This window comes from Alligator mississippiensis, chromosome 8 (assembly GCF_030867095.1).
Source record: "Alligator mississippiensis isolate rAllMis1 chromosome 8, rAllMis1, whole genome shotgun sequence".
NCBI lineage: Eukaryota > Metazoa > Chordata > Crocodylia > Alligatoridae > Alligator > Alligator mississippiensis.
This window is the reverse complement of record NC_081831.1, coordinates 39,903,313-39,925,759: the sequence shown is the minus strand read 5'-3', so window position 1 is coordinate 39,925,759 and position 22,447 is coordinate 39,903,313. Positions and strand designations below refer to the sequence as shown.

General features: G+C 48.9%; 1 protein-coding gene across 1 annotated transcript in view; it reads left to right on the top strand.

The window, feature by feature from the left end:
* Window positions 1-3,735: 3,735 nt before the first annotated feature.
* ZDHHC9 (zinc finger DHHC-type palmitoyltransferase 9) overlaps window positions 3,736-22,447 on the top strand; it is a 41,851-nt gene continuing 23,139 nt past the window's right edge. Inside the window, exons 1-2 of the mRNA XM_006262220.4 lie at window positions 3,736-3,825; window positions 4,700-4,974. Of these exons, the coding sequence (XP_006262282.1) occupies window positions 4,808-4,974 (167 nt within the window). The 5' untranslated portion in view covers window positions 3,736-3,825; window positions 4,700-4,807. The remainder of the gene's footprint in view (window positions 3,826-4,699; window positions 4,975-22,447) is intronic.

Below are 22,447 nucleotides of genomic sequence, written 5' to 3'. Positions count from 1 at the left end.
GAGCTGCTATGCTTCAGTGCAGTGTGCTAGTGAGATGCATGACTCCAGGGATGTCCGACTGACTGTAAATGGCCTCACCCTAGTTGCATGGCAGCATGCTAGGGTCCTGCTATGTTTTTAATTGAGCAGGTTAAATGCACGATTGTCCACCCACTGGCATTCACAAATGTCCATCACTGTATTTATTATGAAGGGAGAAATATCAGTATGTTTTCCTCCTATGTTTAAAATATGACATTGAATAACTGAGAATGTTAGGGGCTGGCAGAACACTCATACCAATGATAAAATAAAAGTTAGTTAATTTACTTATAATTAAATAACCATCTTTATGATTGGTCGCATTGGCATCATAAAAGCTAACCATTGTTAGCTTTGGAAATGTAGCTGCTTGCCTCTTGCCATGCATTTGGGACCTTAGTGTAGTAGTGAGACTTCTTCAAGTCCTGAGATACCTTTTGTGAACCCAGAGTCCAGCTTGCGTTACTGAGAATTCTAATGCTCAAGGACTGGTAGTTTCTGTTTTGATTTGCCCTGCAAGAGTGCTCCAGTGGATTACATGAGCTGGAGGTGAAGGGATCATTATATTCCTTGGGGCAGGATGGTAAATGTATGGCCCACAGGCCAGATCAAAGTTGCAGTACTCTGATCTGGCCCACTGGGCTACCAAATTTGGGAGGGGGGGGGTGTCTGAGGGGACATGATGTGCTGCAGAATCTGGGGCCCTTGGGCTCCAGTAGACATAGTGGTTAGCAGTGGGAGGATGAAAAAAGTCTGATACAACCCTGGTTGCCCTTTAGCCACTTCACCCATCACCACCACTGTGGCCCCACCTCCTTGGCTGCTGGCTACACTGCCACCCCATGCTGGAACCACTGCTACCACCACTGTTTCATGCCCCATGCCAAAGGGCATGAAACATCTGAAACATGAACATCTGCTGATGTTGCTGCCACCGCATGCTCTAGGCTGAAGTCAGCTCATGAGGAGCCCCACAGTACAGATCCTGTCTGGGGTGCAAGGTAAATTTGACACCCTTGTCTTAGGGAATCTAATGAGTCAGTGATATGTTACCCAGCTGGTTAACCCCCCACTCTGTACAGTCAGTAGTGATATAGTAATAGGGTGTAATTTGCAAAGAATACAGAAAAAAAATTATTAAACATGAATTTAGCAAAATAAGCTTAGGAAACCTCAGGGTTTTGTCCTAAATATTGATTATTAACTAAATCTGTCAGCAGAATTGGATTATTTCCATCTTTTTTAAGAAAAGGGGGCTTTTTAAAGACTTGTTCAGTCTTAATGACTGTAAGTGACCAAACTTTGTTATTGCAGATAAATCATTTTGATGGTCTTAGAACTGGATTTTTTTAAAGAAAATTTCTAAATGTACAATATTTGTGATACCTGATGACATTGAAAAAATGGTAGTATTGTTTATTAGATATTTTAAAATCAATTACATGGAAATAATTAATTTGTAGATCATTATTAATAACAAAATTAAAGTTAATAACAACAATTCCAGATTGGCCATTTAAATTTTAGATTAAAAATATGATTGCTTAGACTAAAATTATAAGGTTGAGACAGAAAACAGAAAACTCTGTTTTCAACAGAAAACTCTGACACCTTTCCCACAACTTTTTTTTTACTGCCGTATTTTCTTGTATACAACACTCACCTTTTCCCCCAAACCCAATCACTAGAAATAGGAGTGTGCATAATATGTAAAAAAATATGATAACAGCAGTTTCTCCTGCTTATCAGGCACAAGCAAAAGTAAAGTCTGGATGCAACGCACAGGGAGCAGAACAGTGAGTAGGCTCCGCTTCCTAGATGCTGCCACTCAGTTACTTACCATAAAGAAAGATCTCTTTTTTTCTTCATTCAGCCTTTCAAAAAAAGATGCATATCTTATTCTGGAGTGCACTGTATGGAAGAAGATATGATATATTAAGAACTATCCTGGAATTTAACCCAAACTTTAATCCATAACCCACATCATAATCCCAAAACCTCATCTACACTATTGTCCTAACTTGGCCCTGTCTCAAACAATATTTTGAAGCCCAACTCATTGTAAGGATCTTCAGCATGGGATAAAAAGAATGGGAATTCCCAAAGTAGGCAGGTTCAGGCCACTGAAGCCCAGGAGTGCTTGCTCAGGGCAGCTGGAGAGTACAGGTAGCTCCAGGCTACCCACACTCTTCTGCCTTAAAGCAAACAGATGGCTGCTGCAAAATGAGCAGTACAAAATCATACTACAAATTTTAAGGCCAGAGAAATTTTGTGGCATAACAAGGGGCATGGAGGTCTATTTGCTCAGCCTTTGTGTGGTCATAAATGTTTTCATAGTAGCACAAATGCAATGTCTGTTTATACCCTGGATCTCATGTTTATCCATCTGCAAAAGGGGTCCAGCTCATTAAAACTCTGGTGAAGCAGTATGGGTCTTGCTATGGAAAATCCTACCAAGCACAAGCCTGGGACACACAGAAGTATTGTCTGAGTTTCTTGCCTTACTTGCTAGACAAAGACAAAAGGGAAGCTGCAGATGGGTGATGCAGGCAAAGCTCTGAGCCACCTGTCAGGGCGCTAAGGGGATATCAAGTACACATTTTATGCTGTAAGAAATGGATATAGTACCCAAGTAGAGTGCACTCCTTAGCATGCCTGAGACCAAGCTGAAGTGCCTGTGTATTTGACTGCATGCTGTGGTGAGTGGAAAGAGAAAGCGCCTGGCCTTTTCAGCTGCTCTCAGAATGTGCAAAGAGAACCTTGATGGGAGTGCGGGAGGTTGTACCGCACAACACAACATTTTGATTACAGGATGTTGCTCCAAGCCACATTTTGACTAAATTTATGAGAAAGATGCCCTCTGTCCCATGCTTTGTTCAAGGCCTCAAACTGTACAATTAGCTGGCATTGCCAGAACCAGAAATTAAGCTTGTGCCTCAAAACATTGAATTAAGCTTCCATTTTACACCCTTTGTCCAGGATCTACCATACTGTTGGGCTTGGCTAGGTCGTGGACAAGTGTTGTCACCATGTCATCTTGAGTACAGGGAGCCTGGTGTACCCTAGCCTGGCATGACTCTGACCCTGGCTCACTAGGACAGCACCTCAGCCTTAGGCAGAGGGGCATGCGCTGCTCCAAGCACCATGAGGATCCTGCTTGCCCTTCTGTGGCCTCTGGGCGTGTGTTGACCTGGTGGGGTTAGACATGGCAGGCGAGGGCTGGGTCGGGTGCAAACGTGCGCGCGGGCTCTGACACGCGCCCAGCTGACATGAAGGCGGCAGAAGGGACTGGGCCTGCAGGGGCTCCTTGGAAGCGGTCAGGTCATCCTCTAGGCAGGGAGACCCTTCCCATGGGGCGGAGAGGACGTGTCCCCCAGAAAACGATGACGCTGCGTGTGGGCTGGGGGCTGCAGCCTCTCTCCGGGCAGCCTTCGGGGGAGCAAGAGGAGAGAAACCCCCTTTCCCCACCCAGAGCCGCTAAGGCAAAGCCTGCGACCGGGGGCGGGGCGGGGCGGGGCGAGCAGAGCAGTTGGAGGAAGACCCGGGCCGGGCCCCGGACGTAGGCTCCCTCCGGCCCCGCCCTCTGGGCGGCTGCGAGCCTGGGGCGCGGGAGTGACAGGCCCCTTAGCCAATAGACTGCGCCAAAAGGCTCCTGGGCGGAGCCTCGTCCCGGCCGGACCAATGGGAACTGCTACCCCTCCTTCCTCAGCCATGCGGGGCGGGGCGCTCCCAGTTCCCACCCGCAGCCCAGCGGCGGCGAGCGGCCCGCCCGGCCTCGCCCGGGGCAGAGGCAGGCACCGACAGGTAAGAGGCCGGGCTGGGCCGGGCCGGGTCGGGCCGCGCCGCGAGTCGGGACCGGGGCCGGGCAGCGCCGTGTGCTGGAGTGCGGCGGGCCCGGCCCGGCCCGGCCCGGCCTGGGGCGGCGGGCATTGTCCTTGGCACGTGCGGCCGCCGCCGTGGGGGTGGGTCCTGGTCCGTGCCGCGCTGCGCTCGGGGCCTTTGTGCGCCCCCCGGGCCGGTCGGGGCGCGGGAGGCGGGAGCGGAGCCTCCCCGGCCGCCCTTTGTGCAAGGCCCGCGGCTCCTCGCGCTCGGCGCGGCGCCTGGCTCGGGACGCGCCTCCTGCCCAGGCCGCTCGGAGCCCGGACTCGGGGCGGGTGGGCTGCTGCGCTCCACTGCTGGCTCCCGAGGGGGAGCGGTGAGATGCAGGCTCTTCCCTTGCCGGTGTCGCGGCTTCTGGAGGCTGAGCCCGGGCCCCGACCCCACGCCAGGGCCGGCAGAGAGCGGGGCTGAGGCACGGGCAGCCCCTCCGGCCGGAACTCCACTCACAGGCTTCCTGTGTGACCCTTCTCCAGCAGCTTCACTCCCGTGTGACTTGCTTCCCCTCAGCCACGCTGAGGCCAGTGCAGCCCTGCCCTGGGAGTTGCAGGCTGTGGCCCCTGAGTCCTGAGCTTGAACGAGGCACTAGCATGGGGCAACAGTGGGGTGCCAGGAATACTCCCATGCAGGCAAGCAGTCCCAGACTGCCTGCTTTCCCCCTCTGTGCGTCTTGTGTATGGGGGAGCTGGAACGGAGCTGGTGGGAAGGAGGGAGCACCATTTGTCATCAGCTTGGAGAGTTCCCTCAGTTGACACATTCAAGGGGGTTATCAGACCACGCTGATGCATTCTTGTCTTCCCAGTTTCTTTAGCAAATGATGCCTGGACTCTGAGGATGCTGTGTGTACCAACAAGTTTGGAGCAGAGCCTGGACGTTGCTTGGTTGCCTGCCTCCCTGTGAATGTGCGACCATGTCTGTGATGGTGGCAAGGAGGAAAGTGATTCGGAAATGGGAAAAGCTGCCGGGCAGGAACACCTTCTGTTGCGACGGTCGCATCATGATGGCCCGGCAGAAAGGCATCTTCTACTTGACACTCTTCCTCATTCTTGGCACTTGTGCCCTCTTCTTTGCTTTTGAGTGAGTTCATAGCAGGCTGAGATCCCTGCTCGTGCAGGCGTCTGTGGGGCTAAAGTCACTGTCATAGGTTGATAGTGAGAGCGTGAATTTGACCACTATTGCTGGGTCATGTTGGCTGGGATTTGAATTAAGGGATAAAGAAAACATTTGCTGCTGACCTATGACGCTCTTACCAGTTGGGTGCAGTGCACCAGCTTCAGTTTTGTAAGTGCTTGAGCTCCTAGGGCACTGGTGGAGCCAAGTTAATTTTATTCTTTTAAGAAAGCCCCCTTCAGAGATTCTCAGCCTGTGGCATGACATTGGTAGAAAGGAAAAGCAGATGGGGCATGAGATTTTGTGTCTTGGGGTTGGCTTCAGTAGGCATCCTACAGCACCTCATTAGTATAAGATATCTTTCTACGGAGGCTCAAGTTGTGCTGTTTCAACTATTTTTAAAATGACTTTGGTTACATTGGCATAACTTGTACAGACGACCTTGTTTCCTCGTTATTGCAACTTTCTCTTCATGTGGCATATGTGGGAACAGAAGACAGAGTAGAGTTGCATCTTATAGACTAAATCAGAGATGCATAAGCTTTCATAAGCAACCGCTTGCTTCAGGAGTGTCTTGAACGTAATTGGTGATGGTAGTAAGGCTCCTTGAATATACTTGGGGCCTATTGCATTATGGAGCTCCTGCCACTTCAGCTGTGCTGGCATAGCCATATTGGCAGAGCCCCTAGAGGAGACATGGTATAAGTTGACAGAAGAGTTTTTGCTACTGTGCTTCCTGGCAGTAGAGCCTGCGAGTCCTTTGCTTGGCCCTTGCAAGTCCTCAGTTGAATTGCCTGTTCTGTATAATCGGACTGTATAGTTCTGATTAAGTCAATGTTTTTTTCCTTCCTCCAAAAAACAATAAAAATCACAGTCAACTTATTGTTCCAGTTATATTTCAGTCTCACATAAATTGACTGTCATTTTTATTGTTGTGTTTGAGGGGGGTGGGAATTGGTCAACTTGAAATGGAATCAGTATGGAAGGCGCAGACCAGACCTTCAGTTAATGACTAACCTTTACTCCATTCGTGTTGTCACATGGTTTGTATCTGGGGGTGGAGACTTAAGAGAAAAGAGTTTCTTTTGTGAATGGCCTATACGCTGTCTCCAGATGATTACAATTTTGCACATTCCTTGGTATTTGTTTACAGCTGATTCCTTAGGGGCACAGACTCTGCTGAGTTTTACCTTGCTTCCCCAAGGGCACTTGCATTGACTGTCCTGAATGATTCCCTGGGTAATATGACAGGTTGTATAAATGTCTCTGAGATCCAGAACCAAGGCAGACACTAAAGAGAAGTGGGAGACTTTGAATGCTGTACTGTGTTTGGCAAATAAGTGTGTCCTTCTGGTAATCTGTTCAGGGCTTGTCTGTTTACTAGTGTATTAGATGTCTCACTCCAGCTAGGAAATTTGGCTCAATCCCTAAGTCACAATCTGACCTGGACTTGTTCCTCTACTTACAGGGGTATGACAGAAACCCTTTCAAGTATCAAATGGACTTTCTGGAATATCCTATAGAGATGTGTCCTACCTAAGCAGTAGTAATAGAGGGGCTAGTGTTAGGCCATAGTCAGGCTCAGGTATAGTTCCTCTGTTCCTTTGGAACTCGTTCTAGAGAGGAGTGTAATGGAAGCATGAAATAGGGAAGTTGATTTTCTTAATATTAGCTCTGTTGTTTAGTTCCAGTCACTGTGCAGGAATCATCACGTCTCTCTCTCTTTCAATTCCCCACCTGTAAAATGAGAATAAAGCTTCCTGCCTTGCAACTGGAATTCATGGGTATAAAGAGGTATTTCTGGGCACATGCTTACTATGGTAGATGGCTACCCTTGTTCCAGCAGAGCAAGTCCGGGAATGAAAGAGCAAAACTCTATTTCATCAGTCTTGCCAGCTGCCCTCTGCCGGCAGTCACTATTACTGGTGATGATGAGTGAGGTGGAGTAAACCAAGTTTGCAAGACTCGGCATAAGTGGAACCTGTAGGGCTGGAAGCATAAGATATACTTGCTACATCTACAGAGCAAGTCAGTGACAGGAAATATTGGAGGCCCACCCCGCTTCTCTGTTAGGGTAGGGAAAGCCTCTCAGAGGGGCGGAGGAGGGCTGCTTCCATTCTTGCTCATGGAAGGAATCTAGCTCAATTTTTGATTAAACATAGGTGATTTTTTTTTTTTTTTTTTAAGGGGACCTTAATGGTTTGTAAATTTTGGTTGAATAGACAAATAGTTACAACCAGAAAACTAAGAGATTTTAGAGAAGGTGAAATGCTTCAAGTTCTTTGATTCAGATTTATTTTTAATTTAAATTTCCAAGAATGGAGTTAAACCCCCAAAGCAAATTGCTTCATCTTGGTTGAAAGAAACATTTAATTTTGCTCTAAACCATTTTTTTTTTTTTTTATTTTTTTTTTTTCCCCATTTCAGGCCAAAAAAACCTGAAACCTATTTTTGCTCAATATCAAATAATGGGTTGGGTAGTAAACAGAAAGATTGGTTATTAGTGTAACTGATGTCTTGATAGCCTGCCTTCCCTGACACCCCTTGTTTGTGTGGGGGCAAAGCACAGGACATGTGTTGTCTTAATCTGTGCACCTTGTAGTGTGGTGTCCTTTCTTGTGTTCATTTTAAGAGATGTTGGGTTGCTATTTTATTTATTCAGTAGTTAATGGTTTTTCCCTCAGGGCCATGGCTGGAGAAGGAAAGTCCACTTGCTAGAAGAGAGGGCTGGATGTCATGGGGTGCTAGTGTTGAGGTAATGTTGTTACCCACAGTCCAGGAAATATGCACGAGGCAAGACTTCTTGTGGTTTGTATCTCTCATTGGACCAACTGCCCGTACAAGAGATCTTCCGTAAGAATTTGTGCCTCCTGAGGGGTAGAAGCATCTTTCGTAGAGCTTTTCATGCTAATGAGGAAGTGTGTTGTGAATGCTCATGTCACTCAGTTTAATTATATGCATAATTACACCTTCTTTTGGAGGCGAACAAGACTTTGGAATGCCTGGAATGGGAAGTACCTGACTGCTCCTTCTGAGCCAGCAGTGACTTATTGACATGTCTTGCAGGCCATCCCTGAGCAGAGTTGGAACCCTTCAGTATTTCTCTGATTGCAAGCATTCTGGTATTTGATCAGTCACTGCTGGTTCTGTATCTCATAATAAGCTTCCTTCTTCTTTCCCTGAAGAAGGGTCAGGGATCACTGTAAAAGCAGTTCAGCAAAATACCCCCCTGCCCATGCTGAAAGTGAGAAATGTTGTTGTTGAGCTTTGTTTGTATGATCAATTTTTTTTAACAAAGCCAGACTAAATTCCAAGTGCCAGTGACTTGAGTCTCTGCTAAGATGACTTGGGGACACTCACTGCCACTTTCAGAGACATGGGTTTTTTGTTGTTTCTTTCTCAAGACCTTAGCTCTCTATACTGGGTAACCCTGGAAAGTGGTTTTTGGGTCCCCTTGAGGTGCTCGGTGAAATGATGGTAAAGCACTGTGAGCCTTAACTGTAGCTTGCTGGGCAGCAGTCTGGCTATCATTGCTGAGTACTCCGTGAAATATTGTTTGCCATGTGATGATCAAAAAGTGAATTTAACACTGGGTAGAAAAATAATATTAATTTATAGAATGACATTGTAACCTGCCCAGAAATAGGGGTCCAGGGCTAAACGACAAGAGTGCTTAATGTCATGTAGAAGACTTCAGTTCAAAGAGGAATTGAAGATGGAAAAGAGAAAACCAAAGGCAAATGAGATACAGACTTATGAATAGGGTAAGAAAAGTAATTGGGTATTTATATTTATCCTCCCATAATATAGAGCTAGAAGGATAGTAGTAGATGAGCCATCATTGTAAAGCTGTTAAGGATATTGGGGGTGGGGGTTGTTGTTACTCCTTGTATGATTAAGCTGTGGTATTTGTAGTCCCAAGATACTGTTAAGGCCAAGAACTGGGCAGGATCAAGGGGTATGGATAGCCACAAGTTGAGAGTGAGTATTGAGTTAAAACGTGTATGGATTATAAACTCTCCCACTTCAGAGTGTAAGCCAAAACCACTCATGGTGGGGAGGAGAAACAGCTTCTCTTGGGGGCAGTTTATATAAAATGTCTTTATACCTTTCTTTGGAGCATCTAGAACTGGTTTCAGAGCTGGGATACAAATTTAAATGGACTTCAGTTTGGCAATCCCTGTGATTACAGGGGGAGGCCAAGCCTAGGGGGACGCAAGAGTCTTGTTGGCATTGTGAAAGAATGGACCCAACAGACTTCAGGTAAAATTTTGTGTTTAGTTCACCCTGGTAATTTGCATAAAATTAGTGACCTGCCCTGCCTTGCATTTGCTAAGATTTTATCTCATTCATTGCTTTAGGTTAGCTAATACATGTTAAGGACATGCCTCTCTCTCTCTACTAAAAACAAGAGCTAAAGATCAGGGGACTTGTGTCCCGTCTGGTGTTTCTTTCCCCAACCCCCCCATGACCTTCCCCGAAAACAGCCAGTATTTGAAGCCAAGTGCTTAACTGCAGCTATGGTGATAGAGAGTGCAAACCCATGTGCAGTCTTGTGGGGGATGTATTGGGGAAGATCAGAATTGGGAATGTCCTAGATTTCTGCTGAGTTCCTTTTAAAATAAGTTCTGAAATGTTGCCACTGAAATGGCCTCTGTTCTTTGGTATTTGCATAAGCTGAGATGGTCCTGAAGTTTCCCTGGTTTTTTTTTCTGCTCTGCTCCAGGCCCTGAACATCTTGTCTCTCCTTCTGGTGAAGAGGAAGGAATCCTTGGAGGCCAGTTCATAAATTGCCAAATCAAGGGTGGGTGGGTAATGGGAGCCACTTGCCAGGTCTGAGTAGGCTTTCTTTGCCTATATGCATGTGTGTAAATAGAGGTAGCAGTGACTGAGCTGGATGAGAAGACAAGCCCCTCCTGTTGCTGGCTTAGCTGGCTCAGAGGCCCCAAAATTACCAAGTGCCATATTTTGTCCTTGTATACACCTAACTGCACTCCCATTGTAGATTCCCAAACCTGGCCTACTAGAGAAGTCCTACAGCTGGCTGTTAAGCTGGGTCAAGCCATAAGTGTTTCTTAAACAGAAGTCGTTTCTATGTAGAATTGAAATTATTCTCATTCTCATGCATTTTCTATGACCTGGGTCCCTGTCAGGATTATACTTCCAGTGCTGTGGCTACTGTACTTAGAGTTCAGTTTCAACTTCCATGGTATTTTTGCTAATGGAAAAAAATGTGGGTTCCCTTCTATGGCCAAAATTATCCTTTTGAATTCATTTGGCTGGTGTTAAAACTGCGTATCTGCATGGACCAGGTATATTTGAAAGGCAGCAAGTTCACATTCTGTTGGGTCTATTTAATGTCTTGTTTTTTCCATCAGCATGATTATAAATTAATAGTAGTACTTTTCTAAAGCAAACAAAGCGGGGCTAAAATAAGCTTTAGTAAATTTAGGTTTTTATTTGTCACTTTATGCCTGAATTCTCTCGCTTGTCTTTTTGACATATGTAGGGTTTTTTCTAACTTGCATTTTGTATCCTGAAAACATTCTCTGCTTCTCTCCCACTTGTTTACCTTACCTTTGGCCTCTTCCATTATATCTCCTTTCCATGGAGTTTGTCAATTGCTCTTTATCCTTTCTTCCCAGGAATTTTTTTGTTTATGGGGGTTAGGTAACACACCTCCTTTTTTCTTGTCAGGCTGTGAAAAGCCAAAAAGGGAATGAATCTCCTCGCCCTAAGTATTTAGTATGCATTTGATGGATGTTGTATTTCACTTAGTTCAAGTCATCTGCCTGTCCCCTCTTCCTCCTCCCTATGTACTCTTACATTTTTTAAGATCATCTCCTCCATTTTCCAAGTCACAGCACTTCCACCAGCCTTAACTTTTTACAGTTCTTTTCCTGGTGCACCTGTAAACTCAGGTTCTAAATGTTTTCTTGTCTTCCTGGCAGCAGGAAAGCTGCTCTTTCTGTCTTTACTTTGTAGACCTCGTGCAGTCCTTAGGACCTCCTGCTCTATTACTACATTGGATGTTTAGAGGTTGACGAAAAAATCACTGCTTTGTAGCTGAACTACTGCACTCCCCAGCACTTGACCATATATGAAATCTCTGTTGCCTGCTTATGTCCTCTCTGAGTCCCATGAACACAGGGAAAGATATTGTTCTCTTCTATGAACACTCCTTAGGATGCAGAGAAATAAAAGGATTCACTTCAGAATTCCAGGAGAAAGCAAACTTAAGATATCCCTCTGTTCTTGTTTCCAACACAGTGTCTCCAGAAAGGATGCCTCTTCTTTAAATAGTTTTCCACACGCACATTCTCCCATTTGGATGAGCTTAGGCCCTGAGCCTTTTGATTGGAGACTTTTTTTTCCCCACAGTCTTCCACAGTACTTGTTCCAGCCTCTCCCCCCAGCATCTCTCTGTGCACTCATGAATAGAATGCATGTCCCTGTTCCTTGGTTTCCTTCAGCTCTGTCAATTTGCAGACTCATTCTTGGGGCAGGGTACTTACTGTCTGTACAAGGTCTTAGACCTCCTGGTCATATGAGGATGTGGCAGAGGCTCACAGTTCCAGGACTGAATGCCCCTCTGTCCCAGAGAATGTGTACCCCTAGAGAATATCCTTGGATTCTTACAAAGCATGTCAGATCTCATGTCTGTTGGTGACTGCTGACCAAACTCAGTATCCCAGGAGAACTCCCAAGCTAAGATGTGGGCAGGGTTCTCTAAATTGGCATCATAATCTTCAGCTCCTCGCATTATGACACAGAGTTCATTGTTCACACAGATGGATCTATGTGGAGCATGTTTTGACCATGGGTGTGCTTACCTTAGTACTGTTATCTCTGAATTGTCTGTTGGTTGGATGTTCAGACACTTAGAATGTCCCATTGACTTTGTTGGCAACACCCCCTGTCTTTTCTCCTGGTCTCTTGGTGCTGTCTTTTAATGTGGCATTCTTTGCTTCTCATTCTAGCACTAAGGGTGACACTATTCTGATCCTGCTATTCCAGTTGTCTAGGGCTTTGATGTCACAGTCCTTATGGAAACAATTACACCCAACACCATGGTCCCAATATCTGCCCAGTGCATTTCAGAACCAGCTCTTTTAACTCCTTGGCCCCTTTGTGCTTGTAGACTGCATGTGCTGACAGAACCAACTCAGTATTTGGTTTGTTCAGGGTAGAGGTGCACTGATATTATCAGTCCATAGCATATTGGTACCAATAAAAGGAAAATTGACATTATTGGCAATCGGCTTTTTTTGGCTGATCTGGCTGATAATGTCGCCAATAAATGCCATGTGCATATGTGCAGCCACAGCATGAATATAGCCTGGCACTGTGGAGAGCAGCGTCTGGCTGGTAAGTCTGTGGGGAGGAAGGAGTGTGGGGAGGGGCAGATGGAGGCCCCGGCAGTAAGGGAGGGAGCAGGTCAGGGGCAGGTGCTGCCCAGCCAAAGCAGAGCATGGGATGGAGCCACAGCTTGTCCGGGGGGGTGCTTCTGCCACTGTGTACCCTGGAGGAGGCATTGGGTGTGCTTGCCCCGCTGGATCTGTGTGGGGTGAGGGCAGGCTGCCTGCTGCACACTCGGGGCCTGAGGCTGCACTGGCTTCTTCCTGGCTGAGGTGGGGCTGGGCCCAGGTTGCACTTGGAGCAAGTGGTGGTAGCACTGGGGGGGGAGTGGGAGCTACAGTGAATTTTGGGGTGGCTGTAGCCCCCCCAGTGCCCCCACTTGCCCTGAGCCTGCAGTGGGCAGCCTGCCCTCCCACCTGCTCACAGATTCAGGGGGCACATGCTCCCCATGTCTCCCTTGGGGTGTGTGCAGTGGCGGGAGCTGACCCCGCACCTCCCAGATGAACTGCAGCACTGTCCTGCATCCTGCCCTGCTCCGGATGTTCAGCCCCAGCCCCACTCCCTCCCTTGCTAGTGTGGGGGGGCTCGATCTGCTCCCCTTCCCCCCCACAGACTTACTGGCTGGATGCTGTTCCCCAAGCTCCCAGGCTGTGTGTCGGTGATTGGATCGGTATCAGCCAATATGGCTAGTAATAATTGGCCATCAGTATCAGCCCCAAAAATCTTTATTGGTGCATCACTAGTTCAGGGTCATGTTCTCTCTCAAAGTGCACATTGATTCTTCCCGCTTCCCATTCCATGAGGTTCCCTATTACCCTGGCATACTTGTCGTTGTCGCCATCTGTCCATCTGTTCTCTTCCCCGTGATGACAGGACATGATTGTTATCAGCTTCCCTAGGTGGTGCATCTCCATCTCTCCCTTTGTCAGAGGAACCCAGAGGCTTCCTTCATCTCAGATGCATGACAGGGGACTTCAACCTCACTCAGAGGAAATTGTGGAGACATCTGTATATGTATTCATTGGCAGATACTTTGCATCAATCAGATGCTTTGAATATGGCACTCATATCTTAAGACTATCCTACTGTCGGCCCATGTCTTTTAGAACAGTGGTTCTCAACCTTTTTTGTACCAGGACCCATTTGTAAACAGCAATGACCTCTCCCAACCCAGTGCCTCTCACTCCCAACCCACTACCTCCATCTCCTGGCCTCGGCCCCCCAATGTATATGGGGTGGGGGGGATGACGACGAGACAGACATAGGGGGCCCCAAGCAGCTCCTTGCAAGCTGGAATTCTGCCAGCCTACAAGGGGAAAGCTGTGGTTTCCCACATTTTTCTTCTTTAAGGGAGAATCCATTCTTAAAGTTTGTTGATCCATTTAAAGTTTGTTCATGACCCGTTCATATATTCTTGTGACCCACTTTTGGGTCACAACCCTCGAGTTGAGAAACGCTGCTCTAGACCAGTGTTTCTCAACTTGTGAGTCATGACCAGGGATCTTGGTTTTTTCTGATTAAAAATTGCAAATTATCCGATTTAAAAAATCCAAAACCTGTGATAAAAATTAAAAGCCCCTCTCTCCCCCTCCCCCCCCCCCCCCCCCCCCCCCCCCAGCCTCAACAGCCCTCCTGATGCCCCTCACAACAGACCCACAGGCACAGGCCTGCAGATGCAGAGGTGCACACGGACACTGACACCCACCCCAGCAGGTAAGTGTGTAGGGGGGAAGGGGTGGGGCAGGGAGGGGAAAGGAAAGGTGCTGGGAATGTAGATCAAGAAGTGGGGGAGCGTGCCCCTGTGCCCACTTCCAGGAGCAGGGCCAGGGGGTGAGGGCAGGGGTGCCACTCTGTGGGCTGCACACGTGCCAGCTGGCCTGACGGGGTTCGCACACGGAGGCCTCCACTGCAACTCTGCCACTGCTCCCTGTGCTGCCATCCCATGGCCACCTGCACAGCTTTGTGGGCAAGTGGTGCAGGGCACAGCAGCGGCAGTGTGGTGGCAACCACCGTGTGTGGGCCACATACGTGCCGCCCAGCTGGGGAGTGGAAAGGGGGGCTTGCATGCAGTGGCTACTTATGCCCTGCAACTGGCTGCACGGGTCTGCGGTGGTGCAGGGTGGTGGCGGCGGCTCCATGTTGGCTGGGGGGGGCTTTGCGGGCAAGTGCTGCTACCGTGGAGCCATGCCCTTCACCCCTAGATTGTAGAGGTAAGTAGGGCTTGGGGGCTGTGGGGCAGGGCTGGAGAAGATGTTTGGGGACTGAGGGAGTGGGGGGGGTGCTGCCAGCCCTAGGCAGCACAGCATGGCCAGGAGCAGGGTCAGGGGGTGAGGGCAGGAGTGCCCCTCTGTGGGGGGGGCTTTGCGGGCAAGCGATGTGGGGCACGGTGTGGTGGTGTCCACTATGTGCGGGCTGCATACATGCTGCCCGGCTGGCTGCCTGGGGCAGGGGGAGGTTCGTACACAACTGGCTGCACAGCTCCATGGCTGGCTCTGCAGCGGCGGCAAGGGATGGGGCCTGCAGGGGCAGGGGGGGCTCGCATGCGGTGGCTGCTGCCACTTACCTGTGGGGCTGTGCCAGTGGTGACAGCTGCTGCATACACAATCTCTCCATGCTGCCACAGAGCCATGCCCAGAGCTGTGCGGCTGGCTGCAGGGTGGCAGTGTGGTGGCAGCTAGGCAGTACACAGACATCCCCACCACCATCTTGCGCTGCCACCACGCTGTCGCCCTGCAGCCGGCCGCACAGCTCCGCTGCAGCAGCGGTGGCCTGTGGGAGATTTTGTATGCAGCAGCTGGCATTGCTGGCATGGCCCCACAGGTAAGCAGCAGTGGCTGCTGCATATGCAACCTCCCCACACCGTCGCAGAGCCATGCTCAGAGCTGTGCAGCCGGCCGCAGGACGGCAGTGTCAGTGTGGTGGCGGCCTTGACCACTGCGCAGCACAGGATGGTTGGGATGGCTGCGTACTGCCTGGCTGCCATCACGCTGCTGCTGCCCTGCAGCCAGCTGCACGGCTCCAGGCATGGCTCCGCAGCAGCAGCGGTGGTGCGGGGAAGCTGTGTATGCAGCAGCTGTCACTGCTGGCAGAGCCGTCCATGGAGTTGTGCAGCTGGCTGCATACGACCCTCCCCCGACCAGCCAGCCAGGCGGCATGTGCAGCTTGCACATGGCGGGCACCACCACGTCATGCCCCACATTGCTTGCCTGCAAAGCCTCCTGCAGAGGGGCACCCCTGCCCTTATCCCCTGGCTGTGGTGTGCTGCTAGGTGCTGGCAGCACCCCCCACTCCCTCAGTTCCCAACCATCTTCCCCAGCCCTGCCCCACAGTCTCCAAGCCCCACTTTCCTCTAGGATCCAGGGGCGAAGGGCGAGGCTGAGCCTGAGCCCAGCCTTGGCTGACTCAGAGGCTCAGGCCCTGCCCTTCCCCCTCTCTCTCCTCCTTCAGGTAGAGCTGGGAGTTTCCTGCCCTTTCTGCAATCAGTTCTTGCAGGCTGGAGCTCTGCCAGCCTGTAAGAGCTCTTTGCAAAAGCAGAAAATCCACGGATTTCTCTGCTAAAAAGGGAAATCCACGTTTTCTCCGATTTAAAACAGAATCCGTGGTTTTCTCTGTTTTTCCATGGGAAACGGAAAACCCGGATTCCCAGTCATGACCCAAAAGTGGGTTGCAAGTATGTATGAAAGAGTCACAAACAAACTTTAAAAATGGATTCTCCTTTAAAGGAGAAAAACATGGGAAACCATGGCTTTTCCTTTGCAGGTTGTCAGAGTTCCAACCTACAAGGGGCTGCTTTGTGCTGCTTGGGAGCCTCCCATGTTCCATACACACCCACCCCTTTCCCCACACACTGCAGGGCTGGGGCCTAGAGGCGGGGGGGGCAGCAGTTTGGGAGTGAGGGGCACTGGGTCAAGACTGGCCATTGATGTTTACAAATCAGTCCTGGTACAAAAAAGGTTGAGAACCACTGCCCTAGATCTCCCTTACCTTGTCCATGTCAGTTGACAAGCTCATTGGTAAGATGAACAGAGTTCTTTTGAAAGGAACTTGGCTTTTATTCACACCCAGCACCTTCCTTGCTTGTGGTTGGAACTGAGATGAATCCCAGATGCCTGAACTTTGGCACAAAGGTCCTACTCCTCAGCAAGTTTATTGTTCAAATTGTGAACTGTCAGTTCTGAATTGTATGATTGTCTAGTCAGCTTTGCAGCTGTGTTCACTTGTAAGGTTCCAGAGGCTGTTTTCCCCTTATTCATATCAGAAAGGAGACGTGTGTGCAAAGCTGCCTTGAATACAGTGGACATAGTATTTACCCTCCATAGCTACTATTATAATTTTGTGAAGGGTGTTGGGGCTAGTTGGCTCTAGGTTCCTAAAAAAAAAAAAAAAAAAAAAAAAAAAAGTCTGAACCTCTGTGGATTACCTCCGTTTTGAGAGCGCTTAACAGTTCTAAAACAGATTGAGACCCTCCATTCATTGAAGGTCCCAAGGGTATTCCCTTGGTGGCTGCCTATCCTGTTCCAAGCTCTGCTTCCATCAGTTCCAGTCCTGCAGACATGCTGTAGTAGGTCCATTCTTCCTTTTAGCACCTGCCCTTTCCAACTCTGCATTGTGTGAGCGTACAAAGAAACTGACATTCTGGTCCCTCCTACCTCATCTCCTATCATAACATTTGGGAGACCAGGGGTTTTGATGGCACATGTTAGAGATGCTTCCTAAGCCTTCTGCTGCCTCCTTTTCATCACCACTTGTCTACTTTCCTCTTGATCTGGATTACAGGCTGGGGTTCGAGGGCATCATGGGGAAGAGCAGGGGCTGAAGGGTTCCACACAGCTAATTGCAGGCACTCCTAGACCAGCCCCACCTGGTGCAACTGGCACAGGCACTTTTACATGAGGTCCAGCGGTGGGGGCAGGTGGTGCTTTAATTAGAACAGCTCTGATAGCTGCTGTAATTAAAATGTCCCTGCATCTCGTGTATCAGCATCTCCGTGCTTAAAAATGAACTTTAGTTTAAGCACCCCCACCAACATTTTTAAGTGCAGGGATGCTGATACACAAGACAAAGGAGGCTGCTGGAGCATGCTGTATTTTTAAAAAAGGTTATTTATGTCAGTAGCTTACAATGCTTTTCATTATTACTAAATATCAGTTATCAGTTTGGCATCGGCCAATATGGTTGGTTAATAATCAGCTATCAGTATCAGCCAATAAAATTTTTATTGGTGCACCCCTGTTAATCAACAACTTCCTTTTTCTGCTCTGTGGGAAATATTGGGGTGAGTGGCATAGAAACATTTTGTGAAGGTGCAGGTTCATCACTTTGTGACTTTCGGGAATAATCCTACTTGTTCTTCCATGTAGAAATTGGCACAGCCCAAAATGGTGCTGAAAATATTATGTAAGTTGGTTCCTAGAACTTCCATTTCAAGTGCACCACAGAAAGACCAGGCAATCACTTATGACAGTAAGACTGTCCTGCAGCAAGTAGTTGCTCACATGTGTGCTGCTTGTCTCCAATATTAGTGCGCTATGAGAGCTGATGTGCCTCCAGTTGAGGATGAGAACCATTTTTACAGCAGACTTCTTGGCACATTTCTTAGGTAGAAACTAGCTTTCTTCTCTTCAATATATTCCCATTTTGGGGAATTCACAGTCTTTGGTCAGATTAGTGTGGAAAACTATTAGTCAAACAAGCAGCTAGTAAGGAAACTAATGTTGAGGGGAAAATGGTAGACTATAACTAGGAATCCTTCAACGGGACCTGCACATCAGCAGAAAATAAACATAAGCAACTCAGTAAGGGCTAGAAATAGACTTTGAAGTGCATAAATATCCAAGAACCCTTCTCTGCTTTTCCCCCCTTTAGGAGGGAAAACCATTCAAGTCGTTCGATACCAGACGCAACAGTGGTCACAATGATAATACAGAGGTATCAAGGCACCTAGCATGTGGAGCTTATAGCACTACTTAGGGTAGCATCTGCCAGATGCGACTATCCCTGCATCTGGGTCCTTTGTTTGTAGTGCCTTATGTTGTTTTGGTGGTACTTAGGCTCAGAATAGATCAGTTGTTAGTTTAGAAAAAAAATCTTTTTTGTATAGCTTTTAGAGAGCTCTTTGGTTCCAGTTCCTGGTTCTGTGCTAGAGCTGAGGGTGAAGAGACCTGCCTTCTAAAAGCATGTCTTGTCTAGTGTCCACTAATCTTTCTGGTGTTGGATGCCCTTAAGAGATGTAGTTTTTGGGGTGCCTGGGGTTCTCCTTGCGAGAATATCCTGTTTAAAGTCCAAGCAGTGTCAGAACAGGCCACAAGCCTTGTTGCTTTAAGAAATTTTGACTGCAGTCTCTCAGTTCTGATATCACTAAAGGATCTGATCTGAGAAAAAAGCACTAGTTTCTACTCTAAGAATGGCAAGGCAGGTGGTTTCTGTTTAGTGGTCCTTCTGACTCCTCCCAGTCTGGTTCCACAGTGGCTGCCAATTAGGTTTCCCCTATCATCACATCAGACTGAAAAGCTTACAGACTCCATTGGTGTCAACTTTTGAGACGGACTGCTGGAACAGCCCAGTGCCCAAGAGCCCCATGGTCCTTCTGGGGTCAAGCTGGAAGCAAGGGGTGGGGCAGAGGGAAGCTGCTACGGGGGCCACGGAAAGCAGCGGCGGCCCCAGGGAGTGGAGCATGCGCCGCTCAGCTGCTTCTCACTGGTGCCAACCCAGCCAGGTCCACCTCATCCCGAGCAGCATGTGATGAAGCAGCGGCTGGGCCAGCTTTGCTGTGTGCCACTTGGGACGGGACAGGCCCAGCCGGGTCAGCACCGGCGAGGAGAAGCAGTGGCTGAGCCACGTGCTGCTTCCCTGCACAATTCGGGACAGGTTGGCACTAGAGAGGCAAAGCTGTGGCTGAGCCTGTACTGAGCAGCATGCAAGGAAGTGGCACGCAGCTCAGCTGCTGCTGCTTCTCGCTGGTGCTGACCCTGCCAGGCCCATCCCATCCCATCTCATCCCAAGCAGCACGCAGCAAAGCCGGCCCAGCCACGGCTTCCCTGCATGCTGCTCAGAATGTGACAGGCCCAGCCGAGTTGGCAACTGCGAGGAGAAGTGGTGGCTGAGCCATGGGCTGCTTGGGACCGGCCAGGCCAGGCCAGTGTAGGTAAACGCACATCTTTGTGCAGCTGTTCTCAGAGCCCCAGGAGCTCCTGCCGCAGCCCGAGGGACTCCGGCCCACTTGTGCTGTGCCAGTGTGCACAGAGGCTGAGCTGGGAGCCCCCCAAGCCCAACGTCCTGCCTCTGCCAGGCAGCATCCTCGTGGACAGGGTGGTTTCACCTCATCCCATGGAGCTGTGCGGGCCAGGCCAGGCTCCACTTTAGGTGCTGCTGGGGGCCCAGCTGTGGCCCGAATCTGTGGAGCTCTGAGGCAGCCCTCACAGCCGCTCCTCTCCTCCAGCTGCCACCTTCCCAATGGGCTGGCTAGGCCAGCCTACCTGCGGTGCCTCCCCCTGTGCCTGCTTCTCCCCGTGAGCCTCTCTCTCTCTGTGTCTCTCTCTGAAGTTTTATTTATTGTTACCAGGCTTAGAATTTTTTAGAAAACCTGGCATTTACCATAAAAAGAAATGTTTATGATTTATTAACTATATTAATAATGTAGTGCATCCTGCCATATACCCCCTGCCTCAGTTTTGGGTTTTTTGCCATGCCGGCACTCCAGCACCTTTATGAGGTAGACATTGTGGTTTTTTCGGCACTCCGGCCAAAAAACGTTGCCTAGCCCTGACATAGACCATGTGACAGAGTGTAACTTCCAGTTCCAAGGCCATACTACCCTCTCCCAAAAGTAGTACTTCTGGGGGCAAAGGGAGGGACTTCTGGTGGCCAAGAGTAGTGATTAGGGGGTGGGACTTCTGGCCACAAGATGGTGACCAGGGGGCGGGGCTACCCATGCGGCCCTTGACAGCTCACTAAAATTTGTGAAGTGGCCCTCCAGCTGAAATAATTGCCTGTCCCTGAGTTAGTGTCTTAGGTGATACCCTGCACTGCCTCATACCAAGGGTGATAAAGACAGGATTCAGCCATGACGATGAGTGTGATAACCCCTTTAGTGTGTCAAAGACTGATGAGTAGGTCTTTTGCATGTATCTAATGGAATGTGCAAAGATTTCCCATTGTTACTTGACCTACTGTCTTGAATTCTGCCGCCTTGTTGTCACCTGAGATCTGCTTTTAGTACTTCTCATGGGGTATAGGCATTTTAAACATTGTACCTTCTAGAAGTTCAGCAAGTTCTGACACATGGTGGAAAAGAGTAAGAAGATACAATGATCTTAGTGGTTTACATGTGTGACTTGGATAAGTAAGAAACTTGGATACATTGATGTTAATCTGATATATTCTTCAGTGGCTAAGGCTTTCAGATCTTTCTATATCTTCTAGAAGTATTCGTAGCAGCATATCACATGCTCACAAATCTTTAATCGTTGCCCTTTTTACAGTCAAAAATGTTTATGAGGGGACAAGTTAATATATATCCATTAGTAAAGGACTTGGCTCCATCATTAGATATCAGTTTGGCCTTAATGCAGTTTGTGATACTTTTTTTTGAGCCTACTTTTTTTGTTTTATCTTTCTGCTGAGTATTTTTAGAATAGTCATGCCATCAGCCAGACGAGGACTTGAACTACTTGCCCTCACAACAGACCTACCATTCATCTTTCACAGGAATAAAGCTGGGTCTGGATTTCTTCCCAAGGTAGTACAATATCTTGATTCCACATCAGCCAAATGATTCATTTTACCAGTGTCCTTTTCTATCATTGCTCTCATAAAAGGAAGTGAACATTACTTGCTTTGATCCTACTAATGTAATAAGCCAAAGTATTCTTAGCATCTAAAGAAGTTTTTCAAATTGTTTTCATAAGCTCTCTTGTATCCAATTAATTGTATAGGGCATAGTATTTCTTCACTTCTCATCTAAATGGCCAAACATAGAGTAGAGGCTTAATAGGATTGCATGTATTATTCCTCAGACCAGGGGTAGGCAATGTTTTTTGGCTTGAGTGCCGAAAAATACCATAGTGCCTACCTTGGAAGGTGCCGGAATGGCAGAAAAACAAAATGAGGGCAAGGGGTACATGGCAAGATGCCCTGCTTGTGCCCCTGCCCCCCAGCCCAGGCTCTGTGGCTGTCAGCAGCTACCCCAGCTCTAGGTAGCTGCTGGAGCCTGGGCTGCTCCCAGCAGGGCTTGCAGCATCCCAGCTAACTGCTGGGAGCAGCCCGGGATCCTGGCTGGCAGCAGCTTCACAGAGCCAGAGCCGGCTGCAGCCGGGAAGCTCCAAACAACTGTGCTGGGCTCCGGTGTCAGCTCTGAACCGGCGCGTGCAGTGGGCTGGCTACAAACAGCTGCGCTGAGCTCATCTCCGTGCCAGGAGCAGGGGAGAGACGGGCTGTGCTGCCTCAGGCCCCTCCCCCACCACTCGCTCCGAGGCGCGTCTGCACGTGCTGGTTCGGAGCTGATGCCGGAGCTTGGCACAGCTGTTTGGAGCCTCCTGGCTGCAGCCGGACCTGGCTCTGGGTAGCTGCTGCCAGCCGGGATCCCACGCTGCTCCCAGCAGTTAGCTGGGATGCTGCAAGCCCTGCTGGGAGCAGTCCGGGCTCCGTCACTGCCAGCAGCTACCCAGAGCCAGGGCTGACCACGGCATGCCAAGCAAAATGGCCTCGCTTGCCATGCTCGGCACGTGTGCCAGGGATTGCCAACCTCTGCCTCAGACCAACATCAGAACCCACTTTCTGCCAGAGCAGTGTCTCCTCCCTTAACAAGCCTTAGGCTTATTCCAGTTGAAATCTGCAAAGATGCCGTATAAAGCACTGTACACTTAATTTACAGAACTCCTGATCCTTACCTTTTGGTATCTAGATCAGTTATTTTAGTGTAATGTCTGTTTGGTGAGGCCTCCAGAATTCCACCTCTGTGCATGGGGTGCTTCATATCAAACTCTTTGCAGAAGTTTCTTTAAAGTGGCCTCTGCATTATTCCCGGCCTTGAGGACATGCCAGGTTCGGAAGTAGTCAAAAAGTGTTTTCAGAAACAGAGAAA